This window comes from Hippocampus zosterae, chromosome 8, assembly GCF_025434085.1.
Source record: "Hippocampus zosterae strain Florida chromosome 8, ASM2543408v3, whole genome shotgun sequence".
NCBI classification, from domain to species: domain Eukaryota; kingdom Metazoa; phylum Chordata; class Actinopteri; order Syngnathiformes; family Syngnathidae; genus Hippocampus; species Hippocampus zosterae.
In genome coordinates, this window is record NC_067458.1 from 2,652,775 (window position 1) to 2,673,544 (window position 20,770).

The 20,770-nt window shown below is 45.0% G+C and overlaps 2 protein-coding genes across 9 annotated transcripts in view; both read right to left on the reverse strand.

The window, feature by feature from the left end:
• LOC127605701 (uncharacterized) overlaps positions 1-20,770 on the reverse strand; it is a 368,389-nt gene that overhangs the window by 277,950 nt on the left and 69,669 nt on the right. The gene's annotated exons all lie outside the window — the stretch shown is intronic.
• The window catches only part of nek1 (NIMA-related kinase 1), an 87,129-nt gene that overhangs the window by 34,963 nt on the left and 31,396 nt on the right, over positions 1-20,770 (reverse strand). For 7 of the 8 annotated variants that reach the window (XM_052073307.1, XM_052073304.1, XM_052073303.1 and 4 more), the window contains 11 exons: positions 11,322-11,512; positions 11,130-11,252; positions 10,944-11,046; positions 8,528-8,623; positions 7,855-7,938; positions 7,691-7,768; positions 7,289-7,384; positions 6,229-6,375; positions 6,106-6,147; positions 5,784-6,024; positions 5,388-5,495 (listed from right to left, as the gene is read on the reverse strand). In XM_052073307.1, the coding sequence (XP_051929267.1) occupies positions 5,388-5,495; positions 5,784-6,024; positions 6,106-6,147; positions 6,229-6,375; positions 7,289-7,384; positions 7,691-7,768; positions 7,855-7,938; positions 8,528-8,623; positions 10,944-11,046; positions 11,130-11,252; positions 11,322-11,512 (1,309 nt within the window). The remainder of the gene's footprint in view (positions 1-5,387; positions 5,496-5,783; positions 6,025-6,105; positions 6,148-6,228; positions 6,376-7,288; positions 7,385-7,690; positions 7,769-7,854; positions 7,939-8,527; positions 8,624-10,943; positions 11,047-11,129; positions 11,253-11,321; positions 11,513-20,770) is intronic. The other variant, XM_052073311.1, reaches the window with a different exon arrangement.

A 20,770-nucleotide genomic window follows, 5' to 3' on the forward strand; every position in this document is an offset into this window, starting at 1 on the left:
TCACATCAGACGATGCGCCTTGAGAGTAGCAAATTCCAAAATGGTGGGGGGTTTTTTGTTGTTGTTTTTTAAAATATTTTTTTTGTATAGGGCAGGGCAGGGCAGGGCAGGTTTACTCAACATCTTCAATCTCGTCTCATTGATTGGACTCCAGCTTGCTGACTTCTGACTCCAATTTGCTCATTAGCCCAAGTGTCATGATTCTGTTTGACCAACAGGGGGCACTGTAGGGTTCTCACTGCAGCTGCACACCTGTTTGTCATGATGTAATTAGTGCTTTAAAAGGAGTCCCAGCCCAACCACTCATGGTCGGGTCATTGTGCTATTGCTCTTTGCTGCCGTCATGTTTGTTTGTCATGTTTAGGTCATGTTTTTGGTCATGTTTCTGTTATTGATAGCTTTGACCTTCAGTCATGGTTTTTGTTTGATACTTTGGACTTTCTTTGTTTAGGATTTAGTTTTCTGTGTTTTATCAAGACACTTCTTGAAATTCACTAGTGATGGGTCCATGAGGCCTCATGAGGCGTGTCGACACAATGACACACTGCGTTGATACTGTACCGATACTGTGTCGCTGACCACTGCCACCTGCTGGACCGTCAAAATCCCTGCAGCCAACCCACTTGACAGACTGAACAAACTGATTTGATGATGAAGTGTATACAATGCACTACCTCACTCTACCCAATGACTGGTACTGAATGAGTTAAAAGCTCAGTGTAGCCACAAGCGCCATTGTTTGTTGTTGTTTATGCTGTTTATATTGTCTATACTGTTCAGATTACATGTCTTTTTTTATATAGTGTAGCTGCTATCCTTTCTTAGCTGCGTGTGTTTAATGCACAGCATGTTTACATGTACGTATGCACTGAGGATTGAGAGGAAGAAATTTCATCTATGCTGCATGTCATACATAAAGCATATTTGACAATAAAGATGACATTGACCCTTGACAATATCATTCACATCCATGCATTCATATTGTATCATTCAATGTGTTTCAATAATGTGAAATTCATGTGAATGAGGATGCTTGTGGGCTTTGTCTTCACAATTTTTGATTTAGAAAAATAAGATGCTCCAGTGTTTTAAATTTCAGTCTGTTGCATTTAATGCATACTATTTCCTCTGTTGTGGAGAAGACACACACACAATGGAATAAGACATGTCAAAAATCCGAGAGGCACTTGGTGAGACAAGGAGATTTTAATGAATACCTTATTCAAAATGGCTCTACGCGGCGGACAATTTGTATTTGTCCGGAAGATGCTCCATAATATGCACGTACTGTAGCAACGTCACTCGACTGAAGCGCATCTCAGCACTCAGCAGTCGATAGTCTGCTGCTCTCAGCTGTGCGCGCGAGCACGTACTTGCGGCGCCGACCCAACCCACGCCACATATTAAGCTTTGAACTACGACAACAGCTAAGCTAGCCTAGCTGATGTAATGATGGTCAGCAGACAAGGTTTACGTTTTATGTGACTTTTAATAGCAACGTGGCAGAGTCATCAAACATGCGGTGTGCTCACTCGCAGTCACTTTCTGGAACTCCCCCTTAGAGGCGGGACCTCTCAATCAACTGGAGTATGACGTACAGTACAAACGTTCATAAAACACTTCTCATATAATAATAGCCTATTATATGACAGCCGGCATGACGCTAGAAGTCAGACGGACAATTTTTTTCTGATAATCAGTGTGTTTTCCGTATTGCCCAAACATATATTTTTATTCGAGCGAGGATGGGGTCTAGCTTGTTTCGGCAATCGGTATCGTGTTGCCAGACGCACTTCCTTAGGATACACTGTGCGGGCTTTTGCTGCGTCAACGCCCCCTGCACTGAGTCGACGCCCCCTGAACTAAGTGCCGCAGCTTGGACTGTGCCAAGCAGCAGATGCAGTTTAAACTGCACCGGTGCAGTTCACGTGTCAATTAGCAGCCTGGACTGTGTCAACACAGCCGATGTGTCAATTAGCAGCCTGGACTGTCTCAACGCAGCCGATGCGTCAATTAGCAGCCTGCACTGTGTCAACGCAGCCGATGCAGTCTAAACTGCGCCGGTGCAGTTCATGTGTCAGTCACGTGATGTAATGAAGCGGCACATGCACCGACACGTGGTTTGCTCTGTGAGCCCGTCGCATGCATCAACGCATCGGTGTCGCTGGACCCATCACTAAAATTCACACTGCTCCTCCCTCTTGCCTTCTTTTTTGGGGTCCACCACCACGCTACGTGACACTAAGGGTTCACAATGTGAGGCGACATGAGGCGTGTCGACACAATGACACACTGTGTTGATACTGTGTCGCTGACCACTGCCACCTGCTGGACCTTCAAAATCAGACTGACAGACTGACTGATTTGATGATGAAGTGTATACAATGCACGACCTCGCTCTACCCACAATAGCCACAAGCGCCATCGTTTATGTTGTTTATGCTGTTTATATTGTTTATATTGTCTATACTGTTCAGATTACGTCTTTTTGATCCAGTGTAGCCGCTATCCTTTCTTAGCTGTGTGTGTTTAATGCACAGCATGTTTGCATGCATATATGCCCTGAGGATTGAGAGGAAGAAATTTCATCTATGCTGCATGTCATACATAAAGCATATTTGACAACAAAGATGACCCTGACCCTTGACAATATCATTCACATCCATGCATTCATATTGTATCATTCAATGTGTTTCAATAATAATGTGAAAATCATGTGAATGAGGATGCTTGTGGGCTTTTGTCTTCACAAATTTTAATAATAATAATAATAATAATAATAATAATGCTCTTGCGACGCGGAGGCCCAGTCTCATTCGGCTGGGTCGTCGCAGTGCGTAGAGCCGATCAGCTTCACCAGGGTCCGCCAATGAACACGGTCATGGGCCAGGTCCGCTGCGTCCTTCAGGGTAAGGCCCTGGTGTTTGAGATCCTCTCTGATGACATCAAGCCATCTGGTGTGGAGTCTGCCGGGTGGCCTTTTCCAGCCGGCTGTCGCTGGATCAAATGAGAAGATGGCACGAGTTGGGTGTTCCGGGGGTAATCGGAGGAGATGACCAAGCCAACGGATGCGCCTCTGAGCGGCCAGTCGGGATGCAGGGGGCTGAAGGGTATGTTTTCGGAGGTCTGAGTTGGAAACATGGAGGTGCCAGCTGATGTTCAAGATGGTTCTGAGTGACCTGGTGTCAAAGCCGTCGATCCTCTTGGCCTGGGTCTTGTTTAATGGCCAGGATTCTGTACCATACAGGAGGATGGGAAGAACTGCTGAGTTATAAATGCGCATCTTGGTCTTTTGGGACACTGAGTGGTGGCGCCAGAGGGGCCGCCACAGTGACTGCATTGCCGCGGCCGCGAGGGCGCGTCTGCGGTCAATCTCTGGCTTGAGATCGCCGCTGCTGGTAATAGTGGAGCCCAGGTAGATGATGGAATTGACAAATTGCACTTCGTCTGTGCCAAAGATCAGGGGGGAGGGGTTCGGTCCGTCACCTATATACATAAGTTTGGTTTTCTGCCAGCTTACTTGGAGGCCCAGCTTTGCTGCTTCTGTTTAGTATATGGAGAGAGCACTGCTGAGGTGTTGGAGGGAGTTGCTGAACAGGGTGGTGTCATCAGCGTATTCAAGGTCGATCAGGTGGAAGTTGCCGAGCGACACGCTTGAGACTTGCTCCCGGACTCGGATCATAAGGTGGTCAATGACACAGTTAAATAGGTCAGGAGCGGCAACGCAGCCCTGTCTGATCCCGCTGTTAATGGGGAACCACTCCGAGTCCTTCCCATTCTCACGAACACAGCTCTCTGAGTTGTTGTAGAGTCGCTGGAACAATGTGGTTATTTTGGGTGGCACTCCAAGGTATTTCAGAATGTTCCAAAGGGAGAGGGGTCGACTGTATCAAAGGCAGCTTTGAAATCTATGAAGGCTATAAAAAGATGTTGGTCCTTCCGAAACTCTCTAACCTTCTCAACAATGAGTCTAACAACGTGGCAGAGTCATCAAACATGCGGTGTGGTCACTCGCAGTCACTTTCTGGAACTCCCCCTAATAGGCGGGACCTCTCAATCAACAGGAGTATGACGTACAGTACAAACGTTCATAAAGCACTTCTCATATAATAATAGCCTATTATATGACAGCCGACACGACGCTTGAAGTCAGACGGACACATTTTTCTGATAATCAGTGTGTTTTCCGTATTGCCCAAACATATTTTTATTCGAGCGAGGGTGATGTCTGGCTTGTTTCGGCAGTCGGCATCGTGTCGCCAGATGCACTTCCTTATAAACACTGTGCGGGCTTTTGCTGCGTCAACGCCCCCTGCACTGAGTCGACGCCCCCTGGACTGAGCGGCGCAACGCACACGCGCGCACACACACACACACACACCATGATGAGAAACAGCCTGAAACGGAGGCAGGCGATGCACTTTTTCAGCCTGTTAACTGGTATAGCTCACACATACCGTTTTAAAGTGCTTCCCTAGATATTCATTTTGTGAAAAGGAGACTGATAGGATGATTATGGTGCAGTGTACATTAACACAAAAAATATATTACTAACATGTACAAAGACACACAAATGGTTGATTTGTTTTTTTCTCCTCGACACTCTTCGGATCTACTTGGGACCTGTTTTAGATCTACCGGTAGATCAGGATCGACGTAATGGGCACCCCTGATTTAGTGGCATGGTGAGTGATATATTTGTCTGTGGTGCCTTTGGTTGGTGCATTTCAGGAGGACGCTGCCAATATAATAATACAAAAATGAGGCGACACGTTTCTTGTTCTAGCTACAAAAAAATGAAAATTAAATTAAAAAAAGCTCTACCAATTTAACACGTTGCACAGCAAAGTTGAGACTGGGAATAATAGCAAGAGAAAGGCTAACACTGTCTTTAACAACAACACCATGAAGTGTGGGGTGGACAGCTTTGATGAGAAGGTGTGACGATGCATCCCGGAAGATGAAGATGGCCAGTCTATGTATTTTCTAACATGATCAACACAGCAGGACGCTCATGTGCTTCAATGTATCAGACATGCATCAGAGTGAAGGAGAGGTGTGATGTTCCTGGCGCATCGTGCAACTGAGCTTGCCAGGAAGTTCATAAAATGAAAGATGGTGATAAAAAAAGAGCTCCTGCTTCAGAAACAACCTGCCACACCATGCCTGAGAAAAAGTGATTGGAATCAGGTGAACTTTCCATACCAAATAATTAAGTGACTTTATGCTGTGTAGACTGCTACAAGTACACTTGTGAGCGATGACTGAATTGATCTTTGTGACGTGTCTTTGAAAGGTTAGGATTAAAAGTACATTTACGAAAACCCCGCAAGAAAATTGGTTCACTTGAACCATGTAGCGTGAATAGAGATTTGACAGTAACTCACCGATTGTTGGAATGCATGTCTCCTCGAGAGTTTGTTGGGAAACAGAGAAGACAAATGGAAGTCCCCCATCCCATTTCTTCCTGTCTCCACCAGAAGGTGGGCAATCTCCTAGAGATAGTGGAGCAGCCAGGTGAATATTAGGGGAACAAACAAAATACATATTTCTTTAAACTCACAGTAAGACAGAAGCACTAACATTTTCTATGAGTGATCATGTAAAAAGGCAGAAACAACAGATAATGAAGACTTGCAAACAAAGATTATAAAGTCAAGGTTCAAATAATTTATACATACTGTATATACAGTATTAGTCTCATGTGATCGTAAATTATTATGCGTTACACAACACAAAGAGCGATTACATGGAAATGATTTTGTTTGGTCTTATTAACTCACTGGATGCAGTAGTACAGAAGTCTTCCAGGGTTGGCTGAGAGGTAGGAAGTACAGGCAGTTCTGCTGGATCCCATTTCTTTCGTTCTTCCATGGAAGGAAGATTCTCTGTTTCAATCAGTTTCTGTTGGGAAGCAAGGATCTCCTCTATTGGTGCAGTGGGTGCCGACTCCAACACATCATCCACAGGGCTCGGAGCTTTTAGATTCTGATTAAGCCTGTTCAAGATCTGCTTCTTTTCACTCTAACCCAGGGGGGAAAAATACGTAATTGTAATCTCTCAAAATGCAAACTTCTGAAAAATAATGATCACAAATAAACACACCTGACTGACTATGCCAGACAGATTCTCTTTCAATGGAGCATTCTGCAAAACACGAAGTGCAAATCTGAACGGAATAGGACAAGGGAGCAATAGTTTGCAGTGTTGTTTGATATGTATACTAACCGCTCCAACATTATTCAGGGCAACAGTCATGGAGATAATAGGAGTCGGGGGTTCAGATTCTGGCAAGGCTGACGAAGTTTTGACAATTGTAGGTTGAGAGGTAGGTGGTACGGCTGCCATGCAAACCCTGTCTTCCTGAGCTGCAATCTTCCATAATTGATAGATGCACCAAGATTAGACTGGGTTTCTACTGGGTACATATTACAGAGCCCCTAAGGGGACATGGAAGGAAAAAAAAAACTATGCGAGATCTCGCAAAGTAATGCGAGATCTCGCAATGAAAGATTGTGAGATCTCGCAATACTTTATTTATTTATTTTTAATGGTCGTTGACTTGCTTCCGGGTCATCGTACGTGCTTCCGGGTCATCGTACGTGTAAACGCAGACAACAGTTATGGAGTGTGTTCTTTTCCTGCGCGTTGATCTACTTCCGGGTCAGCTTGGCGAATGTTGACTGTCGTGCGCGGCTAATTTGAGCGACTACACACGACCTCGGAGGAGGACTTGGAAAACTTGTTGCGATCAAGAAATGTCGCTCAGGTGGACATTACGCGCATGAAAAGCGACAAGGTGGGCATACACCCATACACTAACATAAGCGTAGCAATAGCAAAATGGACACTGGCTCCGACACGCTCACTTTCTCTACTGTTAATTTTCTGTTTTGTAAATACGCTACTGTAGTGCAAACCGTTTGATTCTTTTAAGAAGTAAGAAAAGCATTACATAAATTCTATTATTATTATTAATCCTAGTAGTAGTCATCGTAGTAGTAATTGTTTATGCAGACCTCCAAATACAGTGAGAAACTAACTTGGCGGGGAAAGTGAAGCTAGCATTTCAGGGAAAGTGAAGCTAGCATTTCTATATACTCTACCTGTACTGTTGATGTTCTTAGTTCTTACAATGACTTTATGTCGCAATCTTTCTTTGCGAGATCTCGCATTACTTTGCGAGATCTCGCAAAGTTTTTTTTTCCTTCCATGTCCCGTTAGGGGCTCCGTACATATAGATATCTCCAAGCCATTGCACAGAAGAAAACAGAGTGAAAGTACTTACATGGTCATCCCATGCCTTCTTTTCTCTTTCATTAGCCTCTCTTCGCTTCCTTTCTAGTTGCTCTTTTAGTAAAGCAGCACGGGCATTAGCTTGGGCCTGGAATGTACATCATCATTTCTAAATGGTTTATCCAAAAGTGATTCTTGTATTTTTAAGACTGGAGCTGAAAGAGTCTAACTTCTTTGGAACTGGGAAAAAATGCTAACGTCTATGGAAAATGCATTTAAATTATTAATAACATTTCAATTGATTTTTGAAACCATATTGATGTTCATTTCAAAATCCACTCCCAAATTGTCATAAATTGGTCCTTTCATCATTGTTCAATTAACTCTTCCTGAGTTTAAACAATCATCTCTGCATCAACAATCTTTAGTTTTATTTCACTCCTAACGGACTCACTTTAAAAGCCACTATCTTTTTCCTCCTCAGTTGAGCCTCCTCAGATGACTCCTGACTGTCTGAACCATCACTATCATACTGAAACACATGAGAGTAAAATATTTTCAAAGCTGAAGAGCTCGAATTAATCATCTCACGTAAAAATGTCTATATAATCAACATACCTTTTCTCCCCTAAGTCTGGCTTTGATCTGCTGGCGCTCATTGAAATTCTGCAAGCGGATCTGTCTGAGTCTTGTTAAGTATTCCTGACAACATATGTAAATTATAATGGGGGATACAGTATGAATCAGGGGTGAGCAACTCCAGTTCTCAAGGGCCGATAGCCTTGATGGTTTATATGTCTCTCTGCTCCAACACATCTGATTCAAATGATCAGGATCGCTAGCCAACTTCATCAGAGCTTGCTGATGAGCTGATCACTTGAATCGGGTGTGTTGGAGAAGGGAGACATACTGTATAAAACCTCCAGTATACCGGCTCTCTAGGACTGGACTTCATTAAATAAGATCAACAGCCAAACAACCAAACTCTAAAAAAGTGTAAATATGTAATGTTCATAGCAAAACAGTTCTGAAACACAACTGAAAACAGAACATGAACTCAATAGGACAAAATCAGAACTGAAGAGGAGACAAAAATATGATTGAATTTATTTTTGGGCTAAAATCATAAAGCGGGATATGAAATGTGTAAGAATAGTTGTGAAAGCATCTCAGTTCCTTGGTTGAAATGTTGAGACACACGTATGGAAGCGAGGATGTATGATGGAAGACAAGCCATGCCAGATGTGTTGGGTGGTAGCTGGAAAATGACTGTTTTGGCTCATGCTCCTACCTCCTCCTCTTTGTTGACTTGAGGCCTTGTAAACCGAGCTGAACCAACTTGGCCTTCAGAGATTGCCGCCCCGTATTGCTGAGTACCCTGTTTACCCTTCAATTCAACCAAAAGTTAAAGCTGAGACCCCTTTAATTTGCGCTACAATTCTTTCAACTTGGGGCTTTTTAAACGAATGTCAATGATTTCTTTCAAACTGTGATGCAAGTAACAATTACAGAGAGCAATCAGATAAGTTGTGAATTTAGAGCAGTGGTGTCCAAAGTCGGTCCTCAAGGAGCGCTGTCCCGCCTGTTTTCTAGCTCTCCCAGGAGCTACACACCTGATTTAAATAATCAAGATCGTTCGCATGCTGCTTCAGAGCTGGCTGATGAGCTGATCATCTGAATCAGGTGTGTTGCAGCCCAGAGAGCTGGAAAACAGGCAGGACAGTGGCCCTCCAGGCCCGGAGCATGCCTGTTTTTGAGCTTTCAGTATTTTCCAGCTCATCACTTGGATTTTAAAAGATGCCTTATTAAATTTTGCCGAATTGAAGTTGGACATTGTGTAAAATATCAATAAAAGCAAAACAATTATTTGTAAATTATTTTCAAACTATATTCAATTTAATACAGCTCAAAGACAAGATATGACAAAGTGTGGGGGGGCAGGGGTAGGTGCAAATTATTTTGGGAATTGTGTTCTCCAGGCCACAGAAAAAGGAACATTCGGACTGTTAAAAACTCAAAGTGCAAAAGCCAGCATCTGTGATAGTCCGAGGGCAAGTTAGTGCTAGGGTAAATTGCACGTGTGAGAGCATCATGAATGATTGGCAGCCGTCTGCAAGAGTTCTTCAAGAGGTCAGCTTTTCTGTTGTTTTTGTCTTCTGTATTTAGTTTAAATGTTAAATACCTTGTCTTTGTAGTCTATTGAACTGAACTATAGGTTGAGAAAAGGATTTGCAAATCATTGAATTTTGTTTTTAGTTATGTTTCCAAATGCATTGGAATTGGGGTTTTGTAGCTCTGTTATCATTTGAAACAGCAACATTTGTAAAGTACAGTAATACCTCGTTTATCTTAGGGGTTACGTTACATTCCAAAAAGAACCAGTGATAAGTGAAATCCGTGAAGTAGGATTTATTTAAAAAAAAAAAAAGAAAAGCAAAAAAAATGTGAGGGACGAAATTTCAAATGTGCTGTATGTTTCAAATATAGCATATTTGACAATAAAGTTGTACTTGGTACTTGATAGTCAGCTTTATTTTTTACAGTTATTATACAATACTGAACTATGTATACAATGCAGAGGCGATTGCTCTAAGACCACAAGGGAAGCTCAGCTTCCCCTAAAATGTCAAAAAGTAAGTGATCAAATATATGTGTGTACGTACAATTGTGTGGACATGTCATTGACTAAATATGCACGACAACGCGGTCAACTTTTGTTCCGAAGCAGCTTCTTATTGCTGGTTACGACACGACTCTCTCCTCATTCATTCCCACAGCTTCACTGTGCTTTAAACTGAGTGGACGCTGAGCGTCGACTGCGCAGACGCTGCGTGTCGAGAAAGTTCAGTGTAGGTTGTCCCAATGCATTGAAACGAGATGAGTCATTGGATAAATGCTTGTTTTGTCCCGCCCACTGGACGCTCAGCGTCTCTGGGAGTCTATGGACAGTGGGCGGAAGCTCAGCTTTTCTGCATGATGATTTGACTGAGGCTGAATCTCTTGATTGACTGCGAAATGAGCCAATCATCGATCTTATGGTGAAGGTATCCTTTTCATTTTTTTGAAAAGGACCAGAGAGTAGAATTCACAAATGTATAAACGGACACATTTTATGATGTAGGCCGAAATTGAGCTTCCCCTCTTTGACAGACCAGCATCTGCCACTGATACAATGAAACCAAAGACCAAAAATTTGCAAAGGTAAATTTGGCAAGCTGTACAGAGGAGAAGAGGTGCGGAGACTGTTCACGTTGGTCAGTCCTTTAGCCAATCAGGATGCAGAACACAACTCGCTGTTTTAAAAAAAGCATGAAAAAAAACTGCACTAAAAAAAATCCGTGAAACAGCGAAGCCGCAAGGTGAACCGTATTATAGCGAGGGATACTGTAACCAATTCTATCAATTGTACAGTCCTTTCTATTTTGGCCTTTACTTTGTGCTTTAATTCAGGCTCCAGTGGCTCTATGGCTCGTAATAATGGTTTTTGTATTACATTACTGTGACAGCATGAGCTGAATTTTGGAGGGTTAGGGAGCAGCAGGAGCAGGCCGTTCACACAGCATTGATCCTTGTACATGTTGATATCAGAAAGCCTACATAGTACATTTTTGCATTAACAGAAAACCAAACGAGTATGCATTGTGCCATATTTGGTTGACTATTGCATATATTATATATGGAGTGAAGTACATCATCAAAACACGTACCAACTGTCCTTCGGCTCGGACTTTGTTGAGCATGGCTTCTCTTTTGCGCTGTAAAAACTCCTCAACCTGATATGCCCGCTCAACAGGAATGTGACTCTTTCGCCTAAAAACATATTACGGTAAGTGCAAAGAGCAAGAGAAATTTAAATGGCTCTGACGTTGATTGAATAAAGCAGGGTCATATACCTGCTCATATGGGTTTGTTTTGAATTGTACTGCAATCTCCGTAGTTCTCTTTTGACTGCATCAGGGTTTGTGAGTGGGGCAGAGCCATTGGGAAGCACTGGGCCGGCAGCGGCTGGCACATTACTTTCAAACAGATGCAACACTGTCAATCCATATTTAACACTGCATAGTATAGTAAACATCAGAAATTACCGAATAAGACTGCCTGGCTCAGCTGATCCCTCCCTGCTGATTCCCACCTCGTCTGATTGTTGTTTAGCCATTTCGTCAAGTGCAGAATGGTAGTGTTCATAAGGATTTCTGCTCATTACAGAGACCGGAGTAAAGCTCGAGACAGGACAAGGGCCAACAACTGCAGCTCTCTTTCCACCACCTAAATAACACTTAGTTTGGAGGACAAAACACAAGTTTCACACATACAGTACATCCATACTTTACAAAACTCTTCCAATCGTGCTTGCATGGGTCACCTGCAGGCATTGCATCTTACTCCCTCTGGGAAAAAAGAACCCCCCCCCCCGAAAAAAAACCCTAAAACATTTATGATCTTTATTATTATTATTATTATTGATACTGCGGCAGCCTCACACATTCCAAAAACAAGCATGTTTGGTTAGCTGAAGACGAAAGACTGCCAAAAGCCAATTCAATTCAACTGTGGTTATAGAGCACTTTAAAACAACCATGACTGTACAGTCTTCTCCGCACTAAAAGGCGCACCCAAAAGCCTTTCATTTTCTTAAAAGCTCACAGCGCATCTTAAAATCTGATGCGCCTTGTGTATGGTTATTACAGGAATATGTCGACCCCAAAATGGCCCCTTGCGAGAGATATGCTTACAACCAGAGTTCAAACTTAAGGCGATCAGGTTACACAGTTGAACACGGAAATAGAGCAGCGACAAGAGTTAATTGTGAACAAGTCAATGTTACAACTTGCTGTTTGTTAAATGAACTATGTCGCTGCTTGAATAAATAAGTTTTACTGACATTTGATCATTCTGTAGCATTGCCACTCAACAGCTAATCTATTTTAGCTATTGTCGTTTCTTCACAGCTTCTTTGATCTGTGATGTGGGTTGCGTCGGCCAATGATTGGTTGAACCACATGCGTTCACACTCATGCGCACACAGCAGATAGAAGCGGACTATGGACTGCTGAGGCATGCTTCGAGTGGCTTGCTTCAGTTCTGTTGGCATTTCCTCGAACGTAGCTCCATCTAGTGGATGCATTGTAGTCATCATCTAGTGGATGATGTGCGTCCTTAAGTGTAGCATGTCCAGTAAATGAAAAAAAATTACAAAATAGTCCATTCATTGAAGGTGCGCTTCATAATCCAGTGCACCTTTTAGTGCGGGAAATACGCAGGATGAGAGTGGCTAGTGATGGAAAAAAAAAATCAGAAAATCAGCCGGGGGTCTGGGGGCCATAGGCCACAGTGGGGTGCAGGGGCAACACCTCGGATGGGGACCAGGGGGCAACGCCCCCGGAAGCTAATGGGTTTTAGAGATTTTAAAGCCTTAAAACCATGAATTTTATCAACAAAATTTTACATTTTTTGTTGAAATACCATTCCCTATTTGCTTACAAGATTGGCACTTGATACTAAACATGCTAAAGATGTTATTTTGACGTGTATTCAATGTACACACTACTTGAAACTTTCACAAAAAAATCCCAATAGATTGTTCACGATTCTTTCAAGTGAAAATTTGACATAGGCCTTTGTGCAATTTTGCTGATGCATTCCTGGTGAGCACCAACAGGTAACTTCAAAGTTGAAGCTCAAGATCAAAACTAAAAAAGGAAACGCATTTTCTGCCATATTTAAGTTCATTACTTGTATTCATAAAATGTTGTGTAAATTTGATAAAAAGCTGTTGATTCTTACCTCATACAGTGATAGTGAAGTCCCAAACTGTTTACTATATATGGGTTATGAATGCATTTTATCTTATAAATTGGGTGTCTATTTACAGTATGCAACTATGTACAGTTTCATTATGTAAAATGTTTATTTTCTCTTCATTTTAAGCTTTTCAGTAAGAGCTAAAAGCTTGTTGGTCCTCTCTGTCTTTTTCACTCTCTTTTTAGCCAACTCCTCATGTTTTTTCATATGCTACAGAGGCTTGCTTTCTTCTGCTCCCTGTCCAATTCATCGCGCTCAGCGTTCCCACTCTTCCACTTGCTTTTTATTTATGGACCTTTTAATGACTTTTGTGGACCAAGTTAGCCTTTTTTAAGGACTTTTTCTCCATTCAGCGGGGGGATTCACGGTGGATTTCATGCCCGCTCAGCAATACACGGGCTGAACAGAAAGCCACATATCACTGAGCTGGTGTTCAAATCATTGCTGCCAAAGGAAGGGCACATCTTTTACTGTTGTGATTTTTTTGGGATACACCTGTATTGCAGTTTTTGTTATATATAGAGTTTTTGGACAGTATATTTTTGTATTTTATTGATTGTGTTGTTACACGTGCATTTTGTCAACATACTTGCAGGTTCATAAAGGACATGTACCATGCTCATTTCCCAAATGAGGAATTTCTGTTCATTCATTCATCTTCCAAGCCGCTTGATCCTCACTAGGGTCGCGTTATCAGGACAAATTGGACAGCGCAAACACAAGTCCGTATTAGAGAATATTTACTGTAATGACAAATATGAAACTGATATGACAATTAGGGAATAGCAGACAGTGACTTAGTTTTCTCCTCAATCTCTTTTGCAAGTTCTTGGCGATCAATTTTCTTCTGTTTTGCTGTGTGCCTCAATGCATTTGACTTGACCAAGAGGCTATGACAAGGTTGACCTCTCACGGAGATGCCCTTCTTGCACACTTAGCAGTAGGCCGATGTATAATCACCAGCAATTTTTCCGACCCAAACACAGAACTCCGAATTCTCCAGCCACGCCACTTGAAAATAGTATTGTCCCGGAATATTTGTAGCGACGCCACTCGAGCGAAGTGCGCCTCAGCAGTCGAAAGTCCGCTGCTCTCTGTGCACCCGCGCGAACATGTATGCACGCGCACGTCTTTTGGAAGCAACCAATGTCACAAATAGAATACGCTTTGATCTACGACAACAAAAAGCTAGCCAAGCCAAAACAACAGCTAAGCTTAGCTGACGCACACACAGCAGAGAGCAGCGGACTGTCGACTGCTGAGGCGCGCTTCGCTCGAGTGGCGTCGCTACATATTTGTCTGTTACTTGTTGAGATCGATAATTTCGATGAATAGATTTTTCCAGAAAAGACGGTAATTGTTTGCCGCTTATATATACATATATATATATATATATATATATATATATATATATACTGGATAGCTCAGTTGGCGTACGGGAGACGGGGGTTCGAATCCCGCTTGGGGCAAAAAATAAAAATGAGCACATAACACCATTCAGTGTGGGTCCTTGGGCAAGATGCCTACCTCATACAATGATGAGAGACAATAAAACGAATAACATTCCGGCTCAGATGTCGCCCGGCCAAACAAGGTCTGCGTCAGGTGCTGGGGAACCAGAGCACATTGATGAAAAATGGGCTACTGGAACAAAGCGGAGATGGGCGAGATGCGATAAAATGGCTCTGTTGGAATGCTACTCCTCAAGCAACCCTAGTCAGAGGGCTTACATGCAGAGAATGAGGGCTAAATGGTTACTTCGAAACCCACAGTCACGGTTGACCATGAAACAACTAGTAGCTCAGTGTTCCAACATCCACAAACGGCAACTGCTGTCACAACTTGAGATTGATGATGTACAACACAGGTTCCATGTTGAAGGGCCCCAGGCTGCCAGATCAGAGGAGAAGGTCATACCAGAGATTGGGAGGCCAGCCCCAATGAATGAAATGAGCGAGGCAGCAACTGACCTGAAAGCTAAGATCATTGCGAGAATGAAAGCTGGGCCACCTAGAAAAAATGTGAAGTACCACCTGAAAGTATCATTGAAAGTGTGAATGCAGCACTGAGGGCGATCCCGACCGTAACGATCACGGAAACCATCCATCCATCTTCTAACGCTTATCCTGGCCCGGGTCGCGGGGGCAACAGTTTTAGCAGGGAAGCCCAGACTTCCCTCTCACTAGCTACTTCTTCCAGCTCTCCCCGGGGGATCCCGAAGTGTTCCCAGGCCAGCTGGGTGACATAGTCTCTCCAGCGTGTCCCGGGTCTTCCTCTGGGTCTCCTGGGGGACATGCCCGGAACACCTCACCAGGGAGGCGCTCCGGAGGCATCCGAATCAGATGCCCAAGCCACCTCATCTGGCTCCTCTGGATCTGGAGGAGAAGCGGCTCGACTCTGAGCCCCTCCCGGATGACCGAGCTTCTCACCTTCTCTCTAAGGGAGAGACACCCTGCGGAGAAAACTCATTTCGGCTGCTTGTATCCGGGATCTCCTTCTTTCGGTCACGACCCATAGCTCGTGACCATAGATGAGGGTTGGAACGTAGATCGACCCGTCAATTGAGAGCTTCACCCTTTGGCTCAGCTCCTTCTTCACCACGACAGACCGATCACAGCAGACGCTGCAACGATCCGCCTGTCGATCTCTCGCTCCCTCCTGCCCTCACTCGTGAACAAGACCCCAAGATACTTAAACTCCTCAACTTGGGGCAAGATCTCCGCTAGGACACGGAGGGGGCACTCCACCCTTTTCCGACTGAGGACCATGGTTTCAGATTTGGAGGTGCTGACTCTCATCCCAACCGCTTCACACTCGGCTGTGAAACGCTCCAGTGAGAGTTGGAGAGCCCCGTTTGAAGGAGCCAACAGCACAACATCATCTGCGAAAAGCAGGGATGCAATACTGAGGCCACCAAAACGGACCCCCTCAACGCTTTGGCTGCGCCTAGAAATTCTCACCGTAAAGATTATGAACAGAATCGGTGACAAAGGGCAGCCTTGGCGGAGTCCTACCCACACTGGAAACGATTCCGACTTACTGCCGGCAATGCAAACCAAACTCTGACATCGGTGGTATAGTGACTGAACAGCCCGTATCAGGGGGTTCTGTACCCCATACTCACGAAGCAGCCCCCACAGAACTCCCCGAGGGACACGGTCAAACGACTTCTCCAAGTCCACAAAACACATGTAGACTGGTTGGGCGAATTGCCACATACTCTCGAGGACCCTGCTACGGGTGTAGAGCTGGTCCACTGTTCCACGGTCGGGCCGAAAACCACACTGCTCAATCTGAGGCTCTACTTCCTGACGGACCCTCCTCTCCAGCACCCCTGAATAGACCTTACCAGGGAGGCTGAGGAGTGTGATCCCTGTGTAGTTGGAACACACCCTCCGGTCCCCCTTTTTAAAAAGAGGGACTACCACCCCGGTCTGCCAATCCAGAGGCACTCTCCCCGTTGACCACGCGATGTTGCAGAGGTGTGACAACCAGGACAGCCACACAACATCCAGAGCCTTGAGGAATATCCACCCCTGGGGCCTTGCCACCAAGGAGCTTTTTAACCACATCGGTGACTTCAACCACAGAAATAGGAGAGCCCACCTCAGGGTCCTCAGACTCTGCTTCCTCCAAGGGAGACGTGTTGGTGGAGTTGAGGAGGTCTTCCAAGTACTATGCCCACCGGTTCACAACATCCCGAGTCAAAGTCAGCAGTGCCCCATCCCCACTGTACACAGTGTTAGTGGTGCACCGCTTCCCCCTCCTGAGACGTCGGATGGTGGACCACAATTTCCTCAAAGCCTGGTGTCCACCAGGGAGTACGGGGGTTGCCGCCACGACAGGCACCAACCACTTCACGGCCACAATTCAGATTGGCCGCCTCAACAATAGAGGCACGGAACATGGTCCACTCGGGCTCAATGTCCCCCATCTCCCCCGAACATGGGAAAAGCTCTGTCGGAGGTGGGAGTTGAAACTCCTTCTGACAGGGGATTCCGCCAGACGCTCCCAACAAACCCTCACAATACGTTTGGGTCTGCCAGGATGGGCCGGCATCTTCCCTCACCATCGGCCATGCGGTGCAACCACAAGGTCGATCATCAAACTACGGCCTAGGGTATCCTGGTGTCAAGTGCACATATGGACACCCTTATGTTTGAACAAGGTGTTCGTTATGGACAGTACGTGATGAGCACAGAAGTCCAATAACAAAACACCACTCGAGTTCTGATCGGGGGGGGGGGCCGTTCCTCCCAATCACTCACTGTGATTGGGAGGAAGTGTACATTGGAGTGTACATTGGGGTACATAAACCCCAATGTACACTCACTGAGCCGGCGGGCAATGAGTATGCCCGCACCAGCTCTGCGCCTCTCACCGTGGGCAACCCCTCTCGAGAGAACTGGTACCAGAACCCAGGCTCTGTGTGGAGGCAAGTCTGACTATGTCCAGTCGGAACTTCTCTGCCTGACACACCAGCTCGGGCTCCTTCCCTGCCAGAAAGGTGACATTCCATGTCCCAAGAGCTAGCTTCTGCAGCCGACGATCGGACCGCCAGGGTCCCCGCCTTTGGCTGCCGCCCAGCTCGCATTGCACCCGACCCCTTTGACCCCTCCCACGGGTGGTGAGACCATGAGAAGGGGGACGCACGTTGCCTCTTCGGGCTGAGCCCATGCTCAGCTCACGGAAACCAATGAGCTGATATACGCTTCAGCATCAGTGATCAGAGAGATGCTTGGCTATAAGAGCAACCATGGAAGCCATGAGCTTCGTTATCCACCATGGAAAAGACGGTTGGAGGCTAAGATCAAGGCGGCTCTGAAAGATGTGAGTCAAATGACGGAGGCCCAGAGAGGTGTGATGAAAACGCCGATACCCGAGAGGTACATCCAGATGACCATACCTGATGCACTTGAAACTGCCAAACAAAGGCTCCAAGCCTTGTCCAGCCGCCTAAAGCGGTACATGAAAGAGAATGAGGCCAGACGAATAAACAGGCTGTTCGCAACACAACCTGCAAAGGTGTACGCTCAGTGGCAGGGTCCTAACAACAGCCACAAGCCAATGGCAACCTCGAACTGGCAACAAGGAAAGCGGCTACGGTCAAATATCTTCAGCGAGTGAGACAAGCCCTAAGAAGCCAGTTCAATGGCAAGAATAAGACGAAAGCAATAAACAGCTACGCCCTGCCTGTGATCAGATACCCTGCAGGAATAATAAGGTGGCCAAAGGAAGAGATTCAGACCACGGACGTTAAGACCCGAAAGCTCCTAACCATGCATGGAGGATTCCATCCCAAATCCAGCACCCTGAGACTGTACGCAAGCCGAAAGGAAGGAGGCCGGGGACTCGTGAGTGTGAGAGCCACTGTCCAGGATAAAACATCCAAGCTCTATGAATACATCAAGGAGAAGGCTCCAACGCATGACGTTCTCAGAGAATCTCACTGATAATAGGGAACAGATGATGAGATGCTGGAAGAAGGACCATCATGGGAGGACAAGCCACTACACGGGATGTACCACCGGATCATAACTGAAGTGGCTGATCTCAAGAAGTCCTATCCGTGGCTAGAGAGGGCTGGCCTGAAGGACAGCACAGAGGCACTCATCCTGGCTTCTCAGGAGCAGGCCCTGAGCACCAGAGCCATTGAGGCCCAGAAATACCACACCAGACAAGACCCAAGGTGTCGGTTGTGCAAAGAGGCACCAGAGACAATCCAACACATAACTGCAGGGTGTAAGATGCTGGCAGGGAAAGCCTACATGGAACGCCACAACCATGTGGCTGGCATAGTCTACCGAAATATCTGTGCGGAGTATGGACTGGAAACGCCAAGATCAAAATGGGGAAACATCTCCGAAGGTGGCGGAGAATGACAGAGCAAAGATCCTGTGGGACTTCCAGATCCAGACTGACAAGATGGTAATGGCGAACCAACCAGATATCGTGATCATAGATAAAGGGCAGAGGAAAGCCGTTGTCGTGGATGTAGCGGTCCCAAGTGATGGAAACATCAGAAAGAAGGAACATGAGAAACTCAATAAATATCAAGGGCTCAGAGAGGAGCTGGAGAGAGCCTGGAAGGTAAAGGTGACAGTCGTGCCTTTACCCCAATGTAAAGGCATGACTTTACATTGAGTCGTGGTCTGAGCACTCGGGGCAGTGACCCCCAAACTGGATGAGTGGTTGCAACAGATCCCGGGAACAACATCGGACATCTCAGTCCAGAAATGTGCAGTGCTGGGAACAGCAAGGATACTGCGCAGAACCCTCAAGCGCTCTGGCCTCTGGTAGAGGACCCGAGCTGAATGAGGGACGGACACCACCCAGGGGTGAGATGAGGATTTTAATTTTTTTAATAATATTTATGTAAACACTCACACACAGCGCGCTAACACACACAAACGCCTGTACTTAGATTAATGAATGGCAATCGCCAGTTGTGGGTGTAGCTGTTCTTCCATTTAAGCGAGGGTAAATGTATAATAAAATAATAAGGATGAGAGGAATAAATTTAATTTAGATTTTTAGAAGACTTAACAATAATCAATCAAATAAAATCAGAGTTGATAATCATCAAGATGATTAGGGAATTTAATCATCAAAAGATCAAATGATGAAGTTATAAATTTAGAAGATTTAACATTGACGTAATGGTTAATTATTAATTATAGCAATGAAGAAAAAGTACGCATCTAAAAAAAAAGCCATCTGAGACCCTTGGATGACTCATAATGGGTCACCAGTGGTTCGTTTCCTCTTTTCTTCTGTCAAGTCATTCACATACCGCTGAATACTAATTGTACTCCCCGGAAAGAAAAAGGAATGTTCTATTCGACATCGACGGAGCATCGCTGGTAGCCCCGTGACCATCTTAGTCGTGTTTGTTTGTGATGAACAATGTTGTTGCGTCTTGTTTTGTTTGATACCTTGTGTGGTCCAGCTCCTCTCTAACTTTTCCAACAAAAGGTATGGTTATTGACTTCTTTTTGGTTATTGATTCCTTGACTTGTGTTTTCTTCATTCCACTTCTGCTGAGTTTAGACAGCGTTCACGCCCCTTCCCCCAGCTAATCGGCAGTCCGTGTGTCTCTTTGGTGGAGTTGATTTAAAAATTTCATTGTAGTCTTTGCAGGAGACGTTTTCGTCGCCTCTCCCTCTGGTTGCACCGGCTTGTTTGTTACAGTGGTCTAATGTTGAATGTATGACTCTATTTATAAACCTTGCATAGAGCACGAGTACTGCACAGTGTCACATCGGTGCGACCTTGCCATGGCCAACCTTACCATGCCACTTTCACAATGTTGTCATCAACTACTGTCATTTTCCTCAGTCTCATGGTTCAACCTCTGATTTCTTCTTCAACACATTCAAAACTGGTTGCATTGGTTATGGCAGGGGTCCCCAACCCCCGGGCCTGGGACCGGTACTGGCCTGTCGGTCATTTAGTACCAGGCCGCAAAGAAAGAATAAATAATACATTACAGTGAAACTCCTCTCCAATGAAACCTACATGGCTGAAATACCCCTCAGTGTGAAAAAATCTTCATGCATTAACACATTCCCACTTTCCTGCCCCCATATAAATGAAAAAAACCCTGTTGCGTTACAAGAAATCTTTTTCTCTGCTCTTGCCTCGCGAAGATATTCACAACAACGAAATGTAATCCAACAGCGACCTCGACTGCTTCGTTCGGAAACGGCAACAGCAACCACCACACTGGTTT